Source organism: Neovison vison, chromosome 5 (assembly GCF_020171115.1).
Source record: "Neovison vison isolate M4711 chromosome 5, ASM_NN_V1, whole genome shotgun sequence".
NCBI classification, from domain to species: Eukaryota; Metazoa; Chordata; class Mammalia; order Carnivora; family Mustelidae; genus Neogale; species Neogale vison.
This window is the reverse complement of record NC_058095.1, coordinates 130,252,158-130,275,275: the sequence shown is the minus strand read 5'-3', so window position 1 is coordinate 130,275,275 and position 23,118 is coordinate 130,252,158. Positions and strand designations below refer to the sequence as shown.

Genomic DNA, 23,118 nt, shown 5'->3' with positions numbered 1-23,118 from the left:
CAGGACCCTGAGATCATGACCTGAGCTGAAGGCAGCGGCTTAACCCACTGACCCACCCAGGCGCCTGTTTCTAGTATCTTGATGTCAGGACACTGTTCATGCAGTCTTGTACCAGATCAGAAACATCAGGATATCAGTGAGGCAGTTTTGATCTACTTGGTAACCTGCACTCCTGACTTTATTCTCCATAACTTCCTCTAACCCAATAATGAAAAATTCATTCTAGATTTAAAAGTCCATCCTACAGGGAATTTTGTGACTTTTCTATTCAATGTGTTTGTCAATATGTAGAAGGATGTTCTTGCCACATATTCCCAAGTCCGAATTCCTAAAATGTACTCTGGGAAATGACTGTATTCTGGAGTTGTAATTTGCAAACTTGTGAAAGGTAAACATGTGGTACAGCAAAATTTCCATTAGTTTTAAATATTTAAAGGAAATGGGTAAAGTCTGATGGAAATAACCATATTGTGTAGACAAATATTGTAGGTAACAGAGAACACACTTAATTTTAGTGGATTTAGATTTGTAAACTTGTCTGCAGTTCTTTTGGATTTTCTATGTGCACAAACATGTCTTCTGGAAATAATAGCAATTATATATGTACTTGCTGGTCTAACTCTAATGGGCTTTATTTTTTCTTTCCTTTTTATATTACATGGTAAAGACCCTCTAGAAAAATGTTGAATAGAGATAGTACTAACAAATTTCATTTTCAGTCTTAAGAAAGGAAGGTTTCCATTAAATATGGTTGCTATATGAATGAATTAGGTGGTTATATGATTGAAATGTGTTCCTTAATTAAGTACAACTTACTTGTGATTCATTATACACTGTACATTTGATATACTTCTTTTTTATATACTTTTTTCTTTCCTTTTTTTTTTTTTTTTAAAGAGAGCTAGGGGAGCAGAGGAGGCAGAGGGAAGGAGAAATAATCTTAAACAGACTCCACACCTAGTGTGGAGCCCAATGTAGGCCTCAATCTCATGACCCTAAGATCATGATCTAAACCAAAATCAAGAATTCAACACCTAACCAACTGCCCCGTATATACATTTATTTTTTACATACAGTTTGTCTTTAGTTGCTAGTGTTTTGCTTAGGATTTTTGCAAGTATGTTTAGAAGAGAGAATGGCCATTAATTTTCTTTCCTTGTAACATCCTTTCCAAGTTTTGTTCCCATGGTATATTTGCTTCATTAAATGAGTTGGAGGAAGGGTTTTTTTTTAATTAATTTATTTTCAGAAAAACAGTATTCATTATTTTTTCACCACACCCAGTGCTCCATGCAAGCTGTGCCCTCTATAATACCCACCACCTGCTACCCCAACCTTCCAGCCCCCCGCCACTTCAAACCCCTTAGGTTGTTTTTCAGAGTCCATAGTCTCATGATTCACCTCCCCTTCCAATTTGCCCCAACTCCCTTCTCCTCTCTAACACCCCTTGTCCTCCATGCTATTGGTTCTTTTTAACTGGGAACTTTTAAGAACTTGTTTTCCTGTTTATGGATAGTGAATCTTTAATTTTTGTCTTGATGTCTTTAACACATTTTTGAAAACTCTTGGCCATTATGTCTTCAGATGGCTTTTGCCCTATCATGCCTTTTCCTGTTTTAAGACTACAATTATATGAATATTGTAATTTCTTACCATGTTTCATTTGTTTCAGAAACTTATCTTTTTATCTCAACATTTCAGTTTCAATATTTTCTATTTATTTTTCAGCTTATGTTTTCCTCACCTGCATGCATTCTGCAAGTTCAGTTCCTCTATCAAAATCTTGAGTTAAATTATTATATTTCCACTTGATTTTTTTATATCACCTAATGTTCTTGATACTTTCCAGTTTGTCATCTATATTAAAACATAAAATATTTTATTATTAAGTTACTATAAATAATACTTTAAATATATTAATATTAATATTAATCAAATATATTTAATGTAAAAATATAGACTATATTTAATATAAAATATATTTAATTAAATATTAAAATATTTATTTTTATTTTTTAAAAAAATAAATTTTATTTTTAAATATTTTATTATTAAAGTACTATATTAAAATATAGTAATGATGGTTATTTTCACATCCATAACTAATTGTGATCCTTCTATTCAGAGATACATCTGTAGCACCTTGCAGCCTGTTTCTATTGTCTTGTTTTTCTCCCTAGGTCTAGTTTATTTATAGACCAGCTTTTATTTTTTACCTTAATGTCAAGCATTACATACATACACAAGAAATCAGAGTTTCTATGAGGTTATCTTTTTCTAAAGGGGTTTATTTTGACTGTTTGCTGACATTTAGATTAGATCACATTAATGCACTCAGAGACTTCATTGATTCAGATCTAAGTTTCTATCTTTATTTTATCTGTCAATTTCCATTTCCCTTTCCTCTTAGGATAGAACCCTTAAGGGAGTTCAGCTGAGAGCCTGTGTATTTATGAGGGCCAGTCATCTTTCCTGGTCCTTGAATTCAAATTTTTATCTTTAAGCTCTATTTAACTTTTCAATCTCCAATAAACCATTTTCTGCTTGCCTAGTGGTGCTTAAGAATCACAAATATCTCTGGGGAAAGTGTGCACAATGACAGCCTTCCCAAACTTTCCTCCTTTATGGCCCCTCATTTTCTCTCAAGTTCTGGCTACCTTTGGAGCCCATAATTCCAATATCTATCTTTTCATCCAAACCCCATGATACTATTGACTGCGGCATTATGCTGAGTTTTTCAGATTCTCACCTTGCACTGCTTATAATTAGTAAATACCTTTAGAGGGAAAGAAGAAGCAGTGTAGAATTTTGAGCTGACTTCCATGATTTTTTCTTTATTCTAAGATCTTGGTCTTTCAAGTCCTGGTTGTCTTAGTAGCTATTATTAAATTCATTTAGTTATTTTGATAGCATATGTAACATTTTTTCCTGGTGTTCTCAGTGAAGGGCTTAGTTAGCTACAAGTTACTTCCCTGTGATTAGAAGAGGAATTCTCCATACTTTCTGTCTTAAAATAAGCTACTTCACTATTATAGTTATATATCTAATTCATTTTAATTTTTAAAGTTATAAGGATTTAATTAGCATGGCATCAGAATACTTGATTCATTCTTCTGGCCTATCATACATATATTTAGAGTCTTCTCCTTAATATGCAGTATGATATTTTAAAGCCTTCATTGTGAAACAGTCTATGATAGTAATGGATTTAATAGCCAAACTTAAGTATCAGAGTTTCAAAACTTTAAAATTTATCGCATATACACTCATATATATGATTAAAATATTTGTTAGTACTGAGCTACTACGTTTTACATATTTTTTAAATTAGTTGGGTATGGAATATGAAACTCAATAATTTACTTTTTAATTTGTTGCCAATCTTTTTTACAAACCATGTCTCATAATTTCTTATCATGAAAATCACCTACTTCTATAAAAGGAACATTTATATAACCTCACAGGAATTGTAATTTAGAATAGTATAATTAGATGATCCACCTCAATTTCAAAAGGATTAAATTAACTTTTTATTAGTAATCAATTTTAGAAGAGGCATGTTAGTAATTTACTATTTCTGTTACTTTCTCAGGTTTTTAAACTTAATATCCTACTAAATATAGATAACCTATCTTTTAAATCATTTTTAAACTAGAAAAAAAGATAATTAACAATTCATTTGTTGCTTCCTAGAGCAAATTATTTCACCCAAAATAGATTTTTCTGACTCACATTAATAATGATTAACATAAGAAGACATGCATTGATTTTCCCCATAAAATTCTAAAACTCTGTATTGTTTTGGACAATTCCTAGCACTTTATAAACACCATCTTTTTTGTGTGTGATTTGTAGGCTGACAGCAACTAGCCACTCATTGACCCCTCAAAGTGATATGGACTCCAGTAGCTCTGAAGAATTCTATCAGGCTGTTCACCATGCTGAGCAAACCTTCAGAAAAATGGAAAGTTACTTGAAACAACAACAACTCTGTGATGTTATCCTGATTGTCGGGAACCGAAAAATACCTGCACACAGGTACAGTAACCTGTCTTTGTTGGATAAATGGATATGTTTAGAAGTGATAGTCTGGTATATAGAGTGTAAAACCTTCTATGATTAGAGAATTAATAATCCATTTTTTGTGGAACAATAAAACTTTACATTTTTAAAAGATTTTTATTTATATGACACAGAAGGAGGCAGCAAGAGAGGGAATACAAGCCAGGAGAGTGGGAGAGGGAGTAGCAGTGTCCCTGCTGAGCAGGGAGCCAGGTGCAGAGCTCAATCCCAGGATTCTGGGACCATGACCTGAGCCCAAGGCAGACACTTAACGACTGAGCCACATAGGCACCCCAAAATAAAACTTTATTAATGGGCACTGGGATTTGAATTTCATATACTTTTCACATGTCATGGAATATATTCATCCTTTAATTTTTCCCACCATTAGAAATGTAAAATCTGTTCTTAGCTTGTGGGTTATGCAATAGGCAGCAGGCCAGATTTGGTCTATAGGCCATAATTTGCTGATCCCTATGTTAAAGGACTCAAAATTTCAGGCCTTTGATTCATAGAAGAAAGAAGGGGGTTCAAATGCAATTTGAAATATTTTGACTTTGATATTTTGTTGTGAATTTCCAGGTAATTTATCATATAATAAATATGATATGCATGATACTTTATTATAAAAATATTGTGTCTGTGTGTTCCCATGTGTTTATTCATTAAGTGACTGTTATGCTCTCAAATGTTGTCAGGCTCAGAGATTAGATGATCAAAAAATCACTGAGAATCAAAGTTAAGATTTTCCAATAAGAACATCAAGAACAACTTGCTATTCCATCTATTAACACATGCCATTTTTCATAATGCTATTATTTAAATGCAAAGAATAATGAAGCATATAGGTAAATTTACAGAATTCTAAATCACAAATGTATCCTACTAAGTTTTGTCAAATGATCATAGCTAAATTTATTTATAGTAGTTGAGAATCTACATTTTTAAGGGAGCTTGAATTATTTTTCTTTTACTCCTTATTTCTTTTGTGGGAAGAATTACAGTGCCATTTTAAGTAATCTCTTTTAATAAATAAAGCAAATATAAATACCTCAAAAATGAAACTTCCTCTACCTAGTCTTGATAAATAGTCCATTTAGTGTGAATCATAATTACACTAAGTAGAAATCCATTTTAACCTAGGAGAATGTACTTAAGATCTGAAATGAGATATATGTTTCTGCCACAATTAAAAAAATTTGGTTTTCAAAAAAAAATTTTTTTTTGGTTTTCTTGGGTATATATTATTTGTTTCAACTAGGAAATTCAAAGTATTTCATGTTGGGGCGCCTGGGTGGCTCAGTGGCTAAGCCTGCCTTTGGCTCAGATCCTGATTCTGGAGTCCCTGCATCCAGCCCTTTGACAGGCTCCCTGCTCAGTAGGGAGTCTCCTTCTCCCTCTGTCTCATACCCTTCTCCTGTGTTTTCTCTCTCTTTTCAATAAATAAGTTAAAAAAAGTATTTCATGTTGACATCTTTATTTTGCATTTATTAATTAAAAAAATTTATAACATACTAATATGATTCTTATGGTCCAATATATTTGAAAAATAATATGCTTTTAAACATCCCTTATGTATTTATGATTTATAATTCTAGGTAACAAGAACTAAACATCCAATTATTTTGTGCATTAATTTCTTACTACTTCACTTATGAAAATTCATTAAATTTGGTATTTTTTACTTGTTTTTCTATTTTTTATTTTGAAATTACAATTGAGAAAATAATTTAATTTTGATACTTATTATTTTATTATTTTAAATAGTTGAATATATAGGCAAATAGCCTTAGACTACCCTGATGTATGTTATTATTATTAATGCTAGTGAATTGGTAGAAAGTGTAAGTTATCAACATATAAAAAAATATTTTCTTTTTTTTTCTTTTTTTTTTTAAGATTTTATTTATTTATTTGTCAGAGAGAGAGGGAGAGAGAGCGAGCACAGGCAGACAGAATGGCAGGCAGAGGCAGAGGGAGAAGCAGGCTCCCTGCCGAGCAAGGAGCCCGATGTGGGACTCGATCCCAGGAAACTGGGATCATGACCTGAGTCGAAGGCAGCTGCTTAACCAACTGAGCCACCCAGGCGTCCCCAAAAAATATTTTCAATGTACTCCTGTTTCCTATATTTTTAATTTAAATTTTATTATTTAGGTAGTCTATGTACATCTAAGTGCTAACTATTAAAAACATTCCTGAAGAATTAAGCTATATTTCTGCTATGATAGCAATATTAAAATGTGAAAGTGAATTTGATACACAAGAAATGCATAGGAGGGAACATTTAACATTGAAAAACTAATGTAGGTCTGGTAGGGTTCAAAATATCAGTTAACTATGGCAACAATTCTAATAATATACTATCCACATGCATTTTCAAATATTTCTATGACAGTGCATTATTATCAGCAGAAAGCCATTAACAAATAGTCATTATTAAAGAGATATTCAACGTTGTAATATTTGTGGCAAATATGCAAATTATCCTGAACTCTCATCTTAATAGCATCTAGTTAAAAATTCTATTGAGGGAGACAAACCATAAGTGACTCTTAATCTCACGAAACAAACTGTGGGTGGCTGGGGGGAGGGGGGTTGGGAGAAGGGGGGTAGGGTTATGGACATTGGGGAGGGTATGTGCTTTTGGGTAAATTGGAAGGGGAGATGAACCATGAGAGACTATGGACTCTGAAAAACAATCTGAGGGGTTTGAAGTGGCGGGGGGGTGGGAGGTTGGGGTACCAGGTGGTGGGTATTATAGAGGGCACAGCTTGCATGGAGCACTGGGTGTGGTGAAAAAATAATGAATACTGTTTTTCTGAAAATAAATAAATTGGAAAAAAAAATTCTATTGTAAAAGATATTCTTAATTTGAGAGTGTAAATAAATTTACCTCATTTAACTTATAAATTGGTTAAATAATTATATGTGTGTGTGTGTGTAAAAAGACAGAGGGACTCAATCAACTTAAAAGTATATTAGCAAAAAAAAAGTATATTAGCACATCAAATGCTCATTAATATTTTAAAAAGCAGTGTTTCATGTAATTTACATAATCTTATTTTATAGCCTTATATTGGTAGTAATTTAATATTTCTTATTTGAAGTATTTTTAATCAGTATACTGAACAATTCTCTCATGTTAATTATATTCTACATTGTTTTCTTTGTTATTCTTTTTATCTAGATTTTTAATATTATTTTCTAAATAACTTAATTATACAAGTTTTTTTTTGTTTTTTTTACAAGTTATTTTATAATAATCAAGATGACTAAGAAATAAACTTGCTTGTTACTTTAGATTATCCTAAAATGTCTAGGTAATTGTTACTTTTACACATATAAATTTGAACATTTACATATTTTATGTAGTTAGCAGACATTACAGCGAGTAATTATTGTCAACATCTATACTTTCCTTAAATGTGATAAGAAAAATTTTAGCCTAAGGCTATCTGCTAAATTCATGCAAATAAGGATTTATATTTTCTTTACATCATGACTTAAGACTCTAGTACTATTTTATAAGTAATTTATGAACTTATGATTCTAAGTTAAACATACATTAACTAATATGTGGGAAAATATTTATGGGGCATGGGGAAAAGGCAAGTGCTGTTTTTAGTAAACACAGTTACACTGTATGTCCTTATTTACACTTTTGCACAGTAAAATGCTAATAATTAATGCAAAATCAGTTCTTTGCTTTAAATAAATAATCATCTTAGCACCAGTAACGAACGAATGGGTTTTACTTATTTTGTTATATTTTGATTAGTACAGATGAGTATTGCCTTTGGGCAAAATATATATGATGTTACAATCATTAGCACTGGAACATGGGGCTATTATAATAATTTCAAATAATGAAAAAAAAGCAATTTACATTAAGATCTACTGCTCCTTTAGGAAAGACACTGAAAGCTAATCTTATAAGCACTCACTAAATATTCATTCATAAAGTAATGTATATTTAATTTCTTATTATTATCTCATCATTCAAACCTTTCAAATCAATCCCTACTTAAGTTAATAATTATGACTATTAAAGGGATCTCCATAAAACCCTTTGTTTTTGTTCTGGTTATATTGTATATATGTTTTTAACCTGATATAAGTCATAACTATCAATGTATTTATGAAATGTAATGTTTATATAGATATATTCGATTATTGCTAAGCATATATTTAAGTAAGTTAGTTCTAAAAAGCTAATAATACTTAAGATGACATGTTAATACATTTTTGTCATGGAAAATAATCAAAATTCTGAATTTGTCTGTGCTTTATGTTTTCAGAGAAATTGTAAAATAAATATAAACTTCCCATAAATGACCCAGAATAATTGATCAGCAACAAGTGAACCAAAAAAACTGAATATAAATCCCTGAGTACTAAATATAGGGAATTTTTGTTAGGTAGTCTGCCTGTAATCAGGGATGTCAGATGCCAAAAATTAGACTGACAGGATCAATTTTAATCATTGGACAGGCAATTTTCTTTTCATTTCTTCTTTTTTAAGATTTTATTTATTTATTTATTCATTTGTCAGAGAGAGAGCACACGCAGGGGAGCAGCAGGCAGAACAAGGAGCTGGATGCAGGACTTGATACCAGGACCCTGGGATTATGACCTGAGCCGAAGGCAGACTAATTTAACCAACTGAGCCACCCAGGCATCCCTGGACAGCCAAATTTTCAATGCTAGGAGAATTAAAGGGTTTTCAGGGCCTACTTTGTTAAAATGTACAGGTATAGAATGAAATACCATTTAGTTTGTGAAAGTCTTTTCCCTCTCTAGCCATTATTAGGAGTAAGTGCATTACACAGAAGTAAATGAGAAAATCTTAAATAGCTAACATCCTCTGAGTTGGAAATAGTATTATTTATAATTTTATGTGCATAGAAATACACATATATATAGATATGTGTATATATATGATACATATATATGATTTTAGTATTTTTTACTGAGCATTAGTATCATGAAAATAGTTGAAGCTAAAAGTGGCAATTGAAATGATATATTTAGAAACACTTAGGGGAACCTGAGTGGCTCAGTCAGTTGTGTCTGCCTTCAGCTCAGGTCATGATCTCAGGGTCTTGGGATCAAGCCCCACATCAGGCTCCCTGTTCAGCAGAGTTTGCTTCTCCCTCTCCCTCTGCCCCTTTGCCTGCTTGTGCACTCTCTCTCTCTCTCTCTTTCTCAAATAAATAAATAAAACCTATTTTTAAATAAACAGTTAAAACATATTAAATGCAGTAAAAAGAAATTACTTTCATAAGTAAATTTTGATATTAATATTCAGAAGTAGACAAGTAGTACTATATCTGTACTGATGGGAAGTTTATTTACATAGATTTTCTGTGATGACAGAAAAGTAGCTCATCTCTTCTATTTTATTAAATCCAACATCCACCTAAATCTCTCTGTCAGCCTGATAGGGTGAATTGGTGGTTTAGTTGGTTAAGCAGCTGCCTTAGGCTCAGTCATGATGATAGGGTCTTGGGATTGAGCCCCACATTGGGCTCCATGCTCTGTGGGGGAGCCTGCTTCTCCCTCTCCATCTGCCTGCCACCCCCTGCTTATGTTCTCTCTGTCCAAAAAAAAAAAAAAAATCTTTTTTTTTTTTTTTTTAAATCAGCTTTATAGTTAATAAGGCTCTGAAAAATTTCAGGATTTAAAAAAAAAAAAAAGTTCTCAGTGCCTTCTGGCTTCTGTGTCCCCATGTAATAGTCACAGTTCCAGGCAGTACCCATGGTACCCGGCTTCCAGAGGGCTTCTATGGACTCAGGCTCACAGCATATCCCAATGTCAGCCTTCTTTCATGGCTAGGTCTCCTGGTGGCCCCAGGTTCCCAATCACTTGCTTGGAACCCAGGCTACAGGCAGGTTCTTAGGAACCCAGACTCCTGCTAGGCCCATCCAGGCTGACTACCAGAGATCCAGGCTTTTGACCCTCCAGAGCATCAAGCCAGCTTCCATGTACACATGGTCGATAGCCCACCCCAGTGTCATGCTGGCCCTTGAAGACCTAGATTTGAGGCTGCCTCTACTTGTCCCAACAGCAAACCTGGCCCGGATAAAAGAACCTTCAGGCCAGTTCCCAAGGTCCCAGGTTACAGGCTGACTCCAGAGGCCCCAAACTCCATGTTTTCTCTGGCACTAAGGTAAACACAGTATCCCTAGTATCCCTAGCTTCCAGCTTGACTCTGATGAAATCAGGCTCCCAAAACATCCCGGGACCAAATCAGGCTTTAAGGACACAGATGACAAACTCAACCCTGGTACCTGAGACCCACATCCACCTATGTAGTCCAGGTCCCAAGCCAGTCACTTCAGACTCAAGTGCCAGACCCATCCCAGTGATCCAAGATCCAGGTACCCCTGAAGACTCAAGCACCAGGCTAGTCACATGTATACCAAAGTACCAGGCCCACCCACCCGCTGACCCTAAAACCAGATCTCACCACCCAAAGACTATAGCAGGAAGCTTGTACCACAGTTGACCCACCCAGAATCTTTAGATGGGCGGACTGGTGAAGGACTTTGCCTGCCAAAGTCAGTCTATAAAGACTGGAAGAGCCACCTACTTCCTTGAATGCATAGACAATAATGCAAAGCTGCAAGGATCATGATTTAAGAAAATATGTCACCACTAGACATGCCTTAGAAGAAATGCTGCAAGTTGTTCTTCAAGCTGAAATGAATGGACTTGAATTAGTAACATGAAACCTTGAAAGTATAAACCATACTTGTAAAGCCAAGTATACAGTCAAATTCAGAATATTAAAGGGGCGCCTGGATGGCTCAGTGGGTTAAAGCCTCTGCCTTCGGCTCAGGTCATGATCCCAGGGTCCTAGGATCGAGCCCCACATCGAGCTCTCTGCTCAGCGGGGAGCCTGCTTTCCCCCTCTCACTCTGCCTGCCTCTCTGCCTATTTGTGATTGCTGTCTGTCAAATAAATAAAATCTAAAAAAAAAAAAGAATATTTAAAACTGTAATGTCATAATGTGTTAATCATGTAACTCTTATACAGAGATTAGAAGACAAAAAAACGAAGACAAAAATTTTAAAGATAATTATTGCAATCATCATGAGTTAATGGATGTACAGTATATAAAGAGGTAAATTGTGACATCAAACAAAATATGTGTGGAGTAAAAAAAAAGTAGTTTTTGTATGTGATTGAGATTAAGTTGCTATCAGCTTAAAATAGACTTTTATATTTATATTTATAGGTTGTTTTGTGAGGGAACTGCAAAACAGCCAGAAAACAATTAGGTGGCATTGGACATCCTTACCTATCAATAATTATTCTAAATATAACTGGATTAAATTATCCAATCAAAAGGTATAGTGTGAATGAATGGATTATAAAATAAGACCCAACTCTATGCTGCTTACAAGACACTCACTTAGGCTTTCAGAGCACACATAGTCTCCAAAAGGAAGGAATGGAGAAAAATATTCCAAGGAAATGTAAACAAAAAGAGACCAAGGGTAGTAATACTTTTATCAGACAAGATAGACTTTAAAGCATAATGGTAACAAGAAACAAAGGTGGTCATTATATAATGATAAAGGAATCAATTCACCAAAAAGATATAATTATAAATACATTGTGATAATCATTTTCAACATATATGTGCATCAAATCATCACATTTTATACCTTAAATAAATGATATGTGTTAATATCTCAATAAAACTGGGAGAGGGAGAGATAAGAGAAGCTGAAAAACTTTTGTTTCACTTGTTTTCCCGTCATTAAAGTATCATTTTAATGTCCTCCTTTATACCTACCACTGGATTTCAGCAGTACATGAAGCATTTTTCCTTGCATAAAACAAATGCACATTAAATATGTATGTCTTAGTCTACTCCTTGTTGGTGATGCAAAAAGATTATAAAACATAACACCATTCTACATGTGCTATTTCAGATAGTGAAAGTAATATGGAAAAATAGAGAGTAAAGAATTTGTGAAACTTCTTAGGTACTGGCTTAAAGTGGAGTCATTTGTATTGGAAATCCTGGAAAATTAAGCCAAAAAAATTGGGACAAAATGATTATGACAGATTTTGAAAACCAGTAGAGAAACTTGGATGTGAAATCATGAGCATAATTAGAAGTTCATGTAGGTTTCTGAAGAAGGGAGTATCATAATTAAGTCAATAATAATAATAATGGTCCTAATGCTAGTTAACATTCACTATGTTGGTTATGTGCAGGCCCTGCTGGACATTCTTTGAATATACTTAGCAGTTGTGTCCTAGGAGAGAAGGGAATTCTTGTTTTCCTCACCTTTTTCTTACAGAGTAAAAAATGGAGATAGAGAAAAATTAAGACATTCACCCAAGTTAGTAGGAGGTAGTACTACTACCTACTGTCACCTGTGAGTGCACTCTGCATTTATTATCCATTGTCATTTGGGCCCACTCACAGGTGACAGTAGGGGGAGGTTGCGCAGGTCAGAGATGAGCTAAGAGGAGCAGAACACATGAACTCCCAGGGAGGCATCTCGTATTGGGCCAAGTGTGATTCTAGAGAAGGGATAGATGATATCACTAGCACTAGGGACCTAGTTGTGCCTCATAAAGGGGGTCTGACCATGGTAAACACAAATTCCAGTACAAAAAAAAAAGATGGATTTTGTGTCATATTTGATATAGACAATGAAAGAGAAGGCGACATAAATAGTGACTTCTTAATATCTACTCTAAAAGTTCAATATGTTGGTGGTGCACCAGTTAGTAGCAGAAAGGTTAAAATGAAAAAATAATCTCACAGGGAAGACTCAGAATTTAGTTTAGAGCATCCTGAAATACTATTGGGCTATCTGGTGAGCAGTTTCTATAGGCGTTCAAGATACATGGCAAGATTTAAAACCACCATAATGGTAATAATTAAGACCATGCTCCAGGATGATTCTGAAACAGTGAGTGTTAAAGCAAAAATTTAGAGGTCTGAGAAAAAACCTAAGGTAATGAAAGAGTCAAGAAATAAGAGTAGAGAGAGAAGTCAATGAATCAGAGGTAAGCTGAGATAAGAGAGTCTGTACTGCCTTAGCTAAAAAGGGGATTTAAAGAAGAGGAGAAGGTCAACAATGTCAAACACTGACAATAAATTGGAGTACAGCTAGAAAAGTTGAATAGATTTGACAGAAAATAAATTTGTGATGACCTCAAGGAGAGATTTTCCAGAATGGCTGCATGATTCACATATTTATGCATTTTTGGCTCTTGCTTTCCTTGCATTAATAGAATTTACATACATACATATAAAGATACTACTTTCTGTTATGCATTAAATCCCTCCTCCAAAATCTAATTTCCATCTCATGTGTCACTTAATTTAAATGCAGTATTAAGGGACGCCTGGGTGGCGCAGTTGGTTGGACGACTGCCTTCGGCTCAGGGCGTGATCCTGGAGTCCCGGGATCGAGTCCCACATCAGGCTCCCAGCTCCATGGGGAGTCTGCTTCGCTCTCTGACCTTCTCCTCGCTCATGCTCTGTCTCACTGTCTCTCTCTCTCAAATAAATAAATAAAAAAAATAAAAAATAAAAAATAAATGCAGTATTAACTTGTTTGCACTTCTGTTAGTGAATGAAAGAATATAACATGTTTTGTATGTTATACTTGATTGAAAAAATTTCATGTATTTAAGATTTAATTCTACAGGTCACATATTGTTCTCTATGTGGATGTGTCCCTGTTATGAATAAAGCCTTTATGTATGTAAGATTAAACTGGTTAACTCTATATCAATATACTTGTTGTGCTCTAGGAATAATATATCTCTCTCTGGTTTATGACAGCTTATTTTCATAGCATATATTATCATATTTTGTTCTTTTGATAAAACTGATTTGACACTGATCTATCTAATTGGTATGTAGTAAATATTTGAAGACACCTAGGTCTGCAAAATTTTGTCAGATTTTGAGAATATAAAGATATAACAGGTTTAGTTACTAATGGCTCAATTAAATGTTTAACGAATTGATAACTTTGAGTATTTTCAACATGTTTTCACCCTAGGCATTAATATTAATAGGGTAGCTAAAATCATGGATCCCATAAAGTACTCTTTACATACATAAAGTATATATTGAAGGATTTTTTTTCAGTTAAAAAGAAGAAATGTTTCTTTTTTTTTTTTTAAGAAGGAATGTTTCTCTTTGTTGAAGTTAACTTTTGCTATGCCCTTCATCTATATAGAAATAAGAATACCTATATAGAAATCTATATAGGTAGAAATCTTAGAAATCTATAGATTACCTATATAGAAATAAGATTATTACAAAATAAGTAATTGAAAAAGAATATCTCCAGATTTGAAAACTATGAAAGCTTTTAGATAACAATGCCCTGTGTTGACCTTTATTCCTTTCTTTTCCCTTACAATGTTCTTAGAAAGAAGTGCATCTGTGGCAGCTGGGTGATATAGTTGGCTAGGCATCTGACTCTTGGTTCAGCTCAGGTCCTGATCTCAGGGTTGTGAGATCACACCCTAAATCAGGCTCTGCACTCAGTGTGGAGTCTGCTTAAGACACTATCTCCTTCTCCTTTCCCCTCACCCCACACGTTCTCTTTTGCTGTCTAAAATAAATAAATTTAAATCTTAAAGCAACAACAACAACAACAACAACAAAGTGGGTCCACAGTTTACTGTTGTTTAGTTTACAGATGTAAACATCACATTTGGTTCTTTTGACATATCCCCTATCACTTTGTAAACATTTCCTCGCTTTCAAGAATAAAAGATGTTCTAGGATCATCTTGTGCTTTCCATATTTCAGCCCTGTAGTCTGTTTTTTTCCCAAAGATTCCTTAATGTACATACACATGCACCAACAGTATTTCTATTTTTTTATTTAATTTTTTTTAAATTTTATTTATTTATTTGACAGAGAGAGAGATCACAAGCAGGCAGAGAGGCAGGCAGAGAAAGAGAGGGAAGCAAGCTCCCTGCCAAGCAGAAAGCCCCATACGGGGCTCGATCCCAGGACCCTGAGATCATGACCCAAGCCAAATCTATTTTGCTTTTTAATTTAGAACTGTAATTTTACACTGATATGTCTGTTTTTAGTCCAGAGTCATGGGATTTATTTTAGTCTCCATTTACATATTTGTAACACCATTTTCCATCAATGAGTAACCTTTTCTGATTGTCTTTAAGAATGTACTAATTTAATCTATTCTATGCAGAAAGAAGTTTCAGAATTTATAATTTAAAAAACTATGAAAAAGATACCTCTTAACCACAATGCATTTTTTTTTTTACAGTTCTTATTTTTTGGAATCAGAATATATTGTCAAAACTTTTACTCAATGTTTTTGAAATTTATATTTCCACTTAGGATTTTAAAGATAGATTTATTTATTTATTTATTCATTTTAGAGTGAGTGAAAAGTGTACGCATGGGGTGGGTGGAAGGGAGAGGGAGACGCAGACTCAACACTGAGCATGCATACTGGAGTATGACTGATCCCATGACCCAAAATCAGTACCTGAGCTGAAATCGAGTTGGACACCCAACACACTTAGCCACCTAGGCACCCCTCCACTTAGGAAAAAGTACATAAAAAATCTTCAACTCCCCTTAAAATGACAACAAATCATCAAAAAGTGAAATATTTATATCTTTTCTTTAAAGCTATCAGAAACCTGTGGCATAAACAAGAGAAGAAATATAAATAAGCAAAGAGGAGAATGACATTCCTTTCTTAGTCTCAACTTTTTTTTTTTAAAGACCATTATACAACTGAAAATTGAAATACAGTGAGAAAAACAGAAGAATGTAATTCGTTGTCAAGAGCAAAATCAGTAAGTGGAAACCAACCTAGAGATGATCCAGGTGTTAAAATTATCAGTAAAGGGGAGGTGAACCATGAGAGACTATGGACTCTGAAAAACAATCTGAGGGGTTTGAAGTGGCGGTGGGGGAGGTTGGGGTACCAGGTGGTGGGTATTATAGAGGGCACGGCTTGCATGGAGCACTGGGTGAGGTGAAAAAATAATGAATACTGTTTTTCTGAAAATAAATAAATTGGACAAAAATTATCAGTAAAAGGCTAAAGCAACTATGAAAAGTAATTTAAAATATCTACAGGAAAAAATAAATATAATGAATAAAGCAGTGGGAATATTGGAAATATTTGGAAAAATTCAAGTCACTAAAATTCATCTACAGTAAAACACAGAGTAGAAGAAAAATTGAGAGAAGATGAACTAAGACTGAACAACCTATGAGGCACTGTCAGTTACTGAAACATATATGTAATTAGAGTCCTAGAAAGAGAACGTGAAGTCTAAATTTGGAATTCAATTAAAAAAATGTCCATTCATGGCTCTAGAAAGCTTAGAAAACCATAATCAGGGTAAATATGAAGTAACCACACCTAGGCATATCACATTGTTAAAATCCTAAGATAAAGAGGCAAAAAAAGTAACAACAGTTAGATATAAAGGACATAGTAAATCAGGAAAACAATTATATGAAAACAGCTGATTTTCTATTAGAAACATTGGAGCCTAGTTCATAATAGAATGTTATTTACCTAGTCCCAAAAGCTAGAATTCTATATCAAGTGAAAATAAGTTTTCAAGATATATCCAATGCAGGTAAATAAAGACCTTTATAGGTAAATGAAAATTGGGAGAATTTATTATTATCACACCTGCAGTACAATACTAAAAAAATTTCTTCCAGTTTAAGGTTATTGATACTAGATAGAAGTATACTTCTTCAGAAATGAATAATGCCCCCAAAAAAGTGAAGAAGGGGATAAATATAAAATAAATTTTTACTTTTACATATATGATCTTCTTTTAAGAAATTCTTGGTTGACCAGGATTGGGTAAACAGAATTATGCTGTTGTAAGGCTCTTATAATATTCATGGTAGTATAATTTTATTTGATGATACTGCTATTAGTTAAAGATCAATATTATTATCTCTGGACAAAGTCAGCAAACTTCTGTTCAGGGGCGAAATCAGTATGCAGCTTATTTTGCATAGATCATGAGCTAAAAGTTATTTTTCTAATTTAATCAACTGAAAATTATTTTTTGAAAAAGAACTGTGTGATGGACTATATATATATATATGACTCTCAGTGCCTAAAATGTGTAATATCTGCCTTTTTACAGAAAAAAAAAATTTGGATCCCTACTCAAGAACAATTTTAAAAAAAATACAACTTTCATCAATATGCAAAAAGGATGTAGTTAAAATGTTAATGAGTGAGATTTTTTTTAAAAAGACAATAAAAAATTCACCCAAATGAACAGAGAATATATATGTAGAATTAAAGCCACATGTAATGTTATGTACATTACTATACACCAATAAATTTTAGAACCAAGATAAAATGTGTAAATCTTTAAAAATGTGAAATGTAAGAGTGGATAATGAAGACATAGAGCACAAAAATAATCCTTGTAGTTTGTTAAGTAATTAAAATGAGATCATGTCACCTTTTCTCAAAATAGTCAAATCAAGATATTTTTCAGGTAAGTTATGGAACAACTTAAGGGAAAAATTAATTGCTTTCTTCTATAAATCATTATCCAAAATTAAAAAGAGTTGAAGTTGCCACCTCATTTTATGAGGCTATGTAATATTAACTCAAAAGTCTGATCAGAAATTACTACAAGAGAAAATTATAGATTTATCTCTTTGTGACTATAAATAGAAAATTCTAAAGATACTTTTGATTGCGATAAAAGGCCTTTTGTGAATTTTAACACCCATATATTTTAACAGTGGTTAATAAAGCTAGAAACTGAAGAGGACTTTCTGACATGGTAAATTTACATAGTAATACACTCAGCAAGTATCTTACTAAAAGGAGAATCTTTAGATTTGTGCCTTTGAAGACAGAGAAAAACAGAAATTTTCTCCCCCTGGCACAGTGACTTTTCAATACACCACTAGAATACTAGAGGTCCTGGATGAGGTTTTAAGAAAATCAACAGAAAAAAAGTTATAGAAAACAAACAAGAATAATGTAAAATGGGATTATTTGCAAGTGATATAAACATCTACCCAGAAAGAAAAATAGCAGAGTCAAAAGAACTAGTAAGATAATTCAATAAATGTGCCAGATAAAAGATCTATTTATGAAAGATTCAACTAATGAATTTTAAACCAACAAAAACCAACACAAGAAGAATTTTTTAAAAAGTTACTACACAGGGGCGCCTGGGTGGCTCAGTGGTTTAGGCCTGCCTTCGGCTCAGGTCATGATCTCAGGGTCCTGGGATCAAGCCCCGCATCGGGCTCTCTGCTCAGCAGGGAGCCTGCTTCCCCCTCTCTCTCTGCCTGCTTCTCTGCCTACTTGTGATCTCTCTCTGTCTGTCAAGTAAATAAATAAAAATTTAAAAAAAAAGTTACTACACATAATGCCAACAACACTTTAAAGTATGAAAAAAATCAACAAGAATATATAAGGCAATTTTAGGGAAAACTTTAAAATTTGAATAGAAAGCAGACAGGATATCATGAATATATGGAGAGATATTTTATACTTCTGTGCTGGATGACTTTATATTATAAATTATACCAAAAATCACCAAAATCAGAAATTCTGTACATTTTTAATTAAAATTCCATTTAACTTATTCGAAGAACTTAACAAACTTAAAGCTTTAAAGAATAAAACTTCACTAATAGATAAAAATAAGGAGGACTTGTCTAATATGGTTATAAAGACATATTTAGAATCATAGCATTGAAAAGACTATTATATTGTCACAAGAGCAGGCAAATAAGCAAAAACAATAGAAATCTCAGAGATAGATAAGTTTACATTCAGGACTCAAATTCTCAATATAGAAGCACCATTAATTCAGTGGGGAATAATGAGAGTCTCTAGTAGATAGTGTGGTTAAAAAGTGAGTATATAGACAGAAATAATTGGATTCTCATCCAAAAGGATGGAAGAACTAATTATGACAGAAAGAATGTGTATTGAAAATGAGAGAAGAAAACTAAATGGGGGGGTGTGTATTTAAAATGATAGGAGGATGTTCTGTGATCAAAACTAACTCAGTTTTGAAAAGTAAAATCTATTATAAAGCAATAAATAGATTGATAGATGATAGATAGCTACAGAGATACATAGATGGTAGGTAGGTAGATAGAGTACCTTTGTACTGCATTTTTTTAAAAGATTCATTTATTTATTTTAGAGAGAAAGAGTGAGTGGGGTGGGAGGGGCAGAGAGAATCTTAAGAAGACTGTACACTGAGCGTGGAGCCTGACGCAGGGCTCCATCTCAGGACCCTGAAGTCATGAGCTGAGCTGAAACCAAAAGTCAGATGCTTAACTGACTGAACCACCCAGGTGCCCCTGTACTACATTCTTACTGACCCTTAGCATCTGCTGCTTTACATTCATGACCTAAACTGGACCCTATGATTCTTTCAGGCTTGTTCTGAGCTCAGTCTCCGACTATTTTGCTGCCATGTTTACAAGTGATGTTTGTGAGGCCAAGCAAGAGGAGATCAAGATGGAAGGCATAGACCCCAATGCCCTCTGGGACCTTGTGCAGTTTGCATATACAGGTACAGTAAAAGAATTATAGCTTCATGTTGATGTCTTGTGAATTTGAGAATTTGAGAATTTAAAGGTTAAAATGTGCTTAGTTTGTATCTTTCTCTTTTTCAGTTAAAAGTTTATCAGGGAAAAATCAGACTACCTTTTCATTTGTCATGGACTCACAGATGTATATATGTATACAGGTACCCTATTCCCATCGACAAAGGTCTTAATAAGCTTATAAAAATAGTCAATAGAGTGAGCTTGGGAGTGGAGCAAAGAGGTTATTAATTATTACATAAGAATTTTTTAAATGTCCATCATGAGAGCATCAGGAAGAGAAATATATTATGATTTTCTTTCTTTTTGGAAAGAAATAATTATTTTGTTCTTAAATTTTATTATTTTAATATTAAAATCTTCACAGAACATTTAAGGTGGAATTGACAAACTTAGCTGAAAAGGACAATGAAGATACTTAGAGTTATGGAAATGACTACATTTTGAGGTTTTTTTCTTCCTGATCTACTATGTGGACATTTTCTAATGGCCTTTGCATTATGTTATATTTAGTATATTCAGATAAGTTTGCCAATTTAGCAAACATTTGTTGAACGTTTCTCAGTGTGCAAGTATCAGCTGTATCTCTGGAGAATAAACTAATGAATAAGATGTCTTCATCTTCCAGAAGCTCATAGTCTGAGCGGAGAAGAATTAGATGAGGGAATAAATATTGATATAATGTGACACCTGAAGAGTTAGAAGGCATAAAACCTGCTGTTCGAAGCATTATCAGGGCTCATATTCATTTAAAACATTTTAATAATTTTCAAGATTATTGTGGTAAGGGGAGACATTATAATAAGGTATTGTGATACAAGTCAAGGTAGATAGTATGAACTGAAGTTGTATATATACATATATATATATATATATAATTTGAAATGGCATGTGGCTTATTTTGCATGAACTCTCAATCATGCTATGAAACAAGAAAAACTGTAGACTAGGCCTTGATGATCAAAGCAGCAGGACCCTAGTTTAAGGAGCTGTGTTTTTGTAGCGTATTTGGTTATGGGAAACAAGAGGTTGGCATTGCGAAGATCAGCTACTAGGACCAAAATGCTGTGGGACTAGTGGGAATCTGTCTTCCTGAAAGACGATTTGGCTTCTCATAGAGGGGAGTTTGCTACTATAACACTTAATCAGTAAATGAAGACTCTTTGAAAAGAAAAATGCTCATGCTCTGGGTGCTTTATCTCAAAGTAGCAATGTGATGGACAGACACACATTTCCAGCCTCAGTTCTTTTTATTTATTTTCATTTTTAAATAGATTTATTTATTTATTTTGAAGAGAAAGAGAGAGAGAGAGAGTGTGTGAGCACATGTACACACAAGAGTGAGTTCCCATGCAGGGTTGAAGGGCAGGGGGAGAGGGAGAGAGAACGTCAAGCTGACTGAGCATAGCGCCCTACAGAGCTGGATCTCCCAACCCTGAGGTCATGACCTAAGCCAAAATCAAGAGTTGGGAACTTAACTGACTGAGCTACTCGGCACCCGACCACAATTATTTTTAAATTATATTTTGCCCAAACAAATATTGCACTGGACAAAGGTAAGCAAGTGGGCAAGTATGTATTCAAGGCTGTTGGAAAAGGAGAGAAAAACAAAGTTCAGTCTTTAATTCTGCTGAAACAAAGGGAGGGAGAGGTTTTTAAGTGTTAGGATGAGAGTACAGAGACCATCTGTGATAACTGTTTGGCTTTACTTAAAGGAAAAGTAAACATTTTCCTATCTTTGGGACATAATGTAGTTTTACAACTCAGAGCAAGACATTCACTCAAATTATACGTCTATTTCCCACAAAAACTGAAAGACAGGGGTACTACTATCATCCTTGAAGCTGACATTTCAAAGAGAATGCTTCTGGGGCCTTAAGAACAAGATTCCTGGGTTGAAAAACTTGCAAAAAGGCTTTAAAATTTACTTACATCTCAGAGGGGTAGAGAAAGAACTTAACAAGTACAAGTTCTCTGAAGTAAATTCTCTGAGAAAAGGGAGACCAAAGATCTGAAGTTCGGAACGTAGCCTGTTTACAGCTTAGTCAAGCTGAAGGCCATTAAAACCATCTTAGTCCATTTAAATCTGCATACAACCTGAAATAGTAACATAAAGGATCTTTGGCCTCCCAACCAAGAGAATAAACATAACCACACTGTTTCCTTGAAAGGGAAGAATCATGAAACTTTCATTTTAGGGATCTTTCTAGGAACAAAAAGGCATAAATCCAATCCTTACAGTCTCCATGGCCTGGCAATCTTGCATTTCTCTTATTCAAAACTAGGTCAAAAGACACTCATCATCATGCAGAACAAAGTTGGAAGGGTGTTTCAAAGCTCCCTGCTGAATGTAATGACCCAGATTTGCTCAGCTTTATGGAAGGCAGAAAGGATATAAAGTAGCCTTTCAGTTGCCACTGCTACTTTGGTCTTTGATGCAATATCCATAGCTCCCTGGTCATTGATAAATTTCTGATTGTTGGTTTATAGAGATAGATGAGCAAATAATTTACAAGCTAATACTGGGAGAATTGGGGGCATAAGATAAAATACCTTATCTTTTTATAAGTTTTTTTTTAAACAAATTACAACAATAGAAGAGATGTAGTGAGCAATGACAGAAATGTAATAATAGGATGAATCTGTATATGTGTCCATTTAGGTAGTGTGCTAGCTAGTCTCTGAGACTTTTCTTGGTAGTAGGTTAAAAAGAATGCATCACAGAAGAGGGAAAAATGAATGAGCAGTAAAGACATTTAAAAGGTCAGCTATTTGATAATATTTTCTTAAATTTTGAGGTTTGAGAGGCTTTGGAGAAATTAAGGAAGATCAACTCTGTAAAGCACTGATAGTTAACTATTAGCTGTAGAAGTAAAGTATTCAGTAGAGATCCATAAGATTGCTTTAAAATAATTTAAACAGATTAAAACTTCCATGAGATCTGGAAAGTCTGGAAGGTTTGAAAGAACCATATGTAGCTAATTTATTCATTAATGTAGAAATTAAGGGGGAAAATGAAAGCGTAAAGTAGCTTGCAATAAATTCTTGACTAAGATAAGCTTCAGTGATTATAAGGTTTAATAATCTTTGATTTGAAGAATGAGGAATTATCCCTTAAAGAATTTCAGGTAGTAAAATTTGCACATGGTAAGTCATGGGAGACATCCTCCCCGTCTACCTCTCTTTTCTCCTACTCTAGCAAATTTGAATAAAGTGGGACCAGGGGCCTGATAGAGCTCCAGTAAGAATGAAGGCAAGTAGTTAAAGATTTATTTTTCTGGTAACTAGGAAGACGGACCTAGGTACAAAGGAGGTGACTGCGGTAATGGTAATAGCTCAAGGGTAATATGAATATTTTTAAAGGAAACATAACAATTAAAAAAGTTAATATTAGCAATATATAAGATAGGATAAAAAAACAGTAAGGTTTTCATGTTGACAAAATT

At 33.9% G+C, this 23,118-nt stretch overlaps 1 protein-coding gene across 1 annotated transcript in view; it reads left to right on the top strand.

Moving 5' to 3' along the window:
* The window catches only part of KLHL1 (kelch like family member 1), a 370,470-nt gene that overhangs the window by 119,862 nt on the left and 227,490 nt on the right, over positions 1-23,118 (top strand). Inside the window, exons 2-3 of the mRNA XM_044249858.1 lie at positions 3,856-4,038; positions 19,502-19,638. Of these exons, the coding sequence (XP_044105793.1) occupies positions 3,856-4,038; positions 19,502-19,638 (320 nt within the window). The remainder of the gene's footprint in view (positions 1-3,855; positions 4,039-19,501; positions 19,639-23,118) is intronic.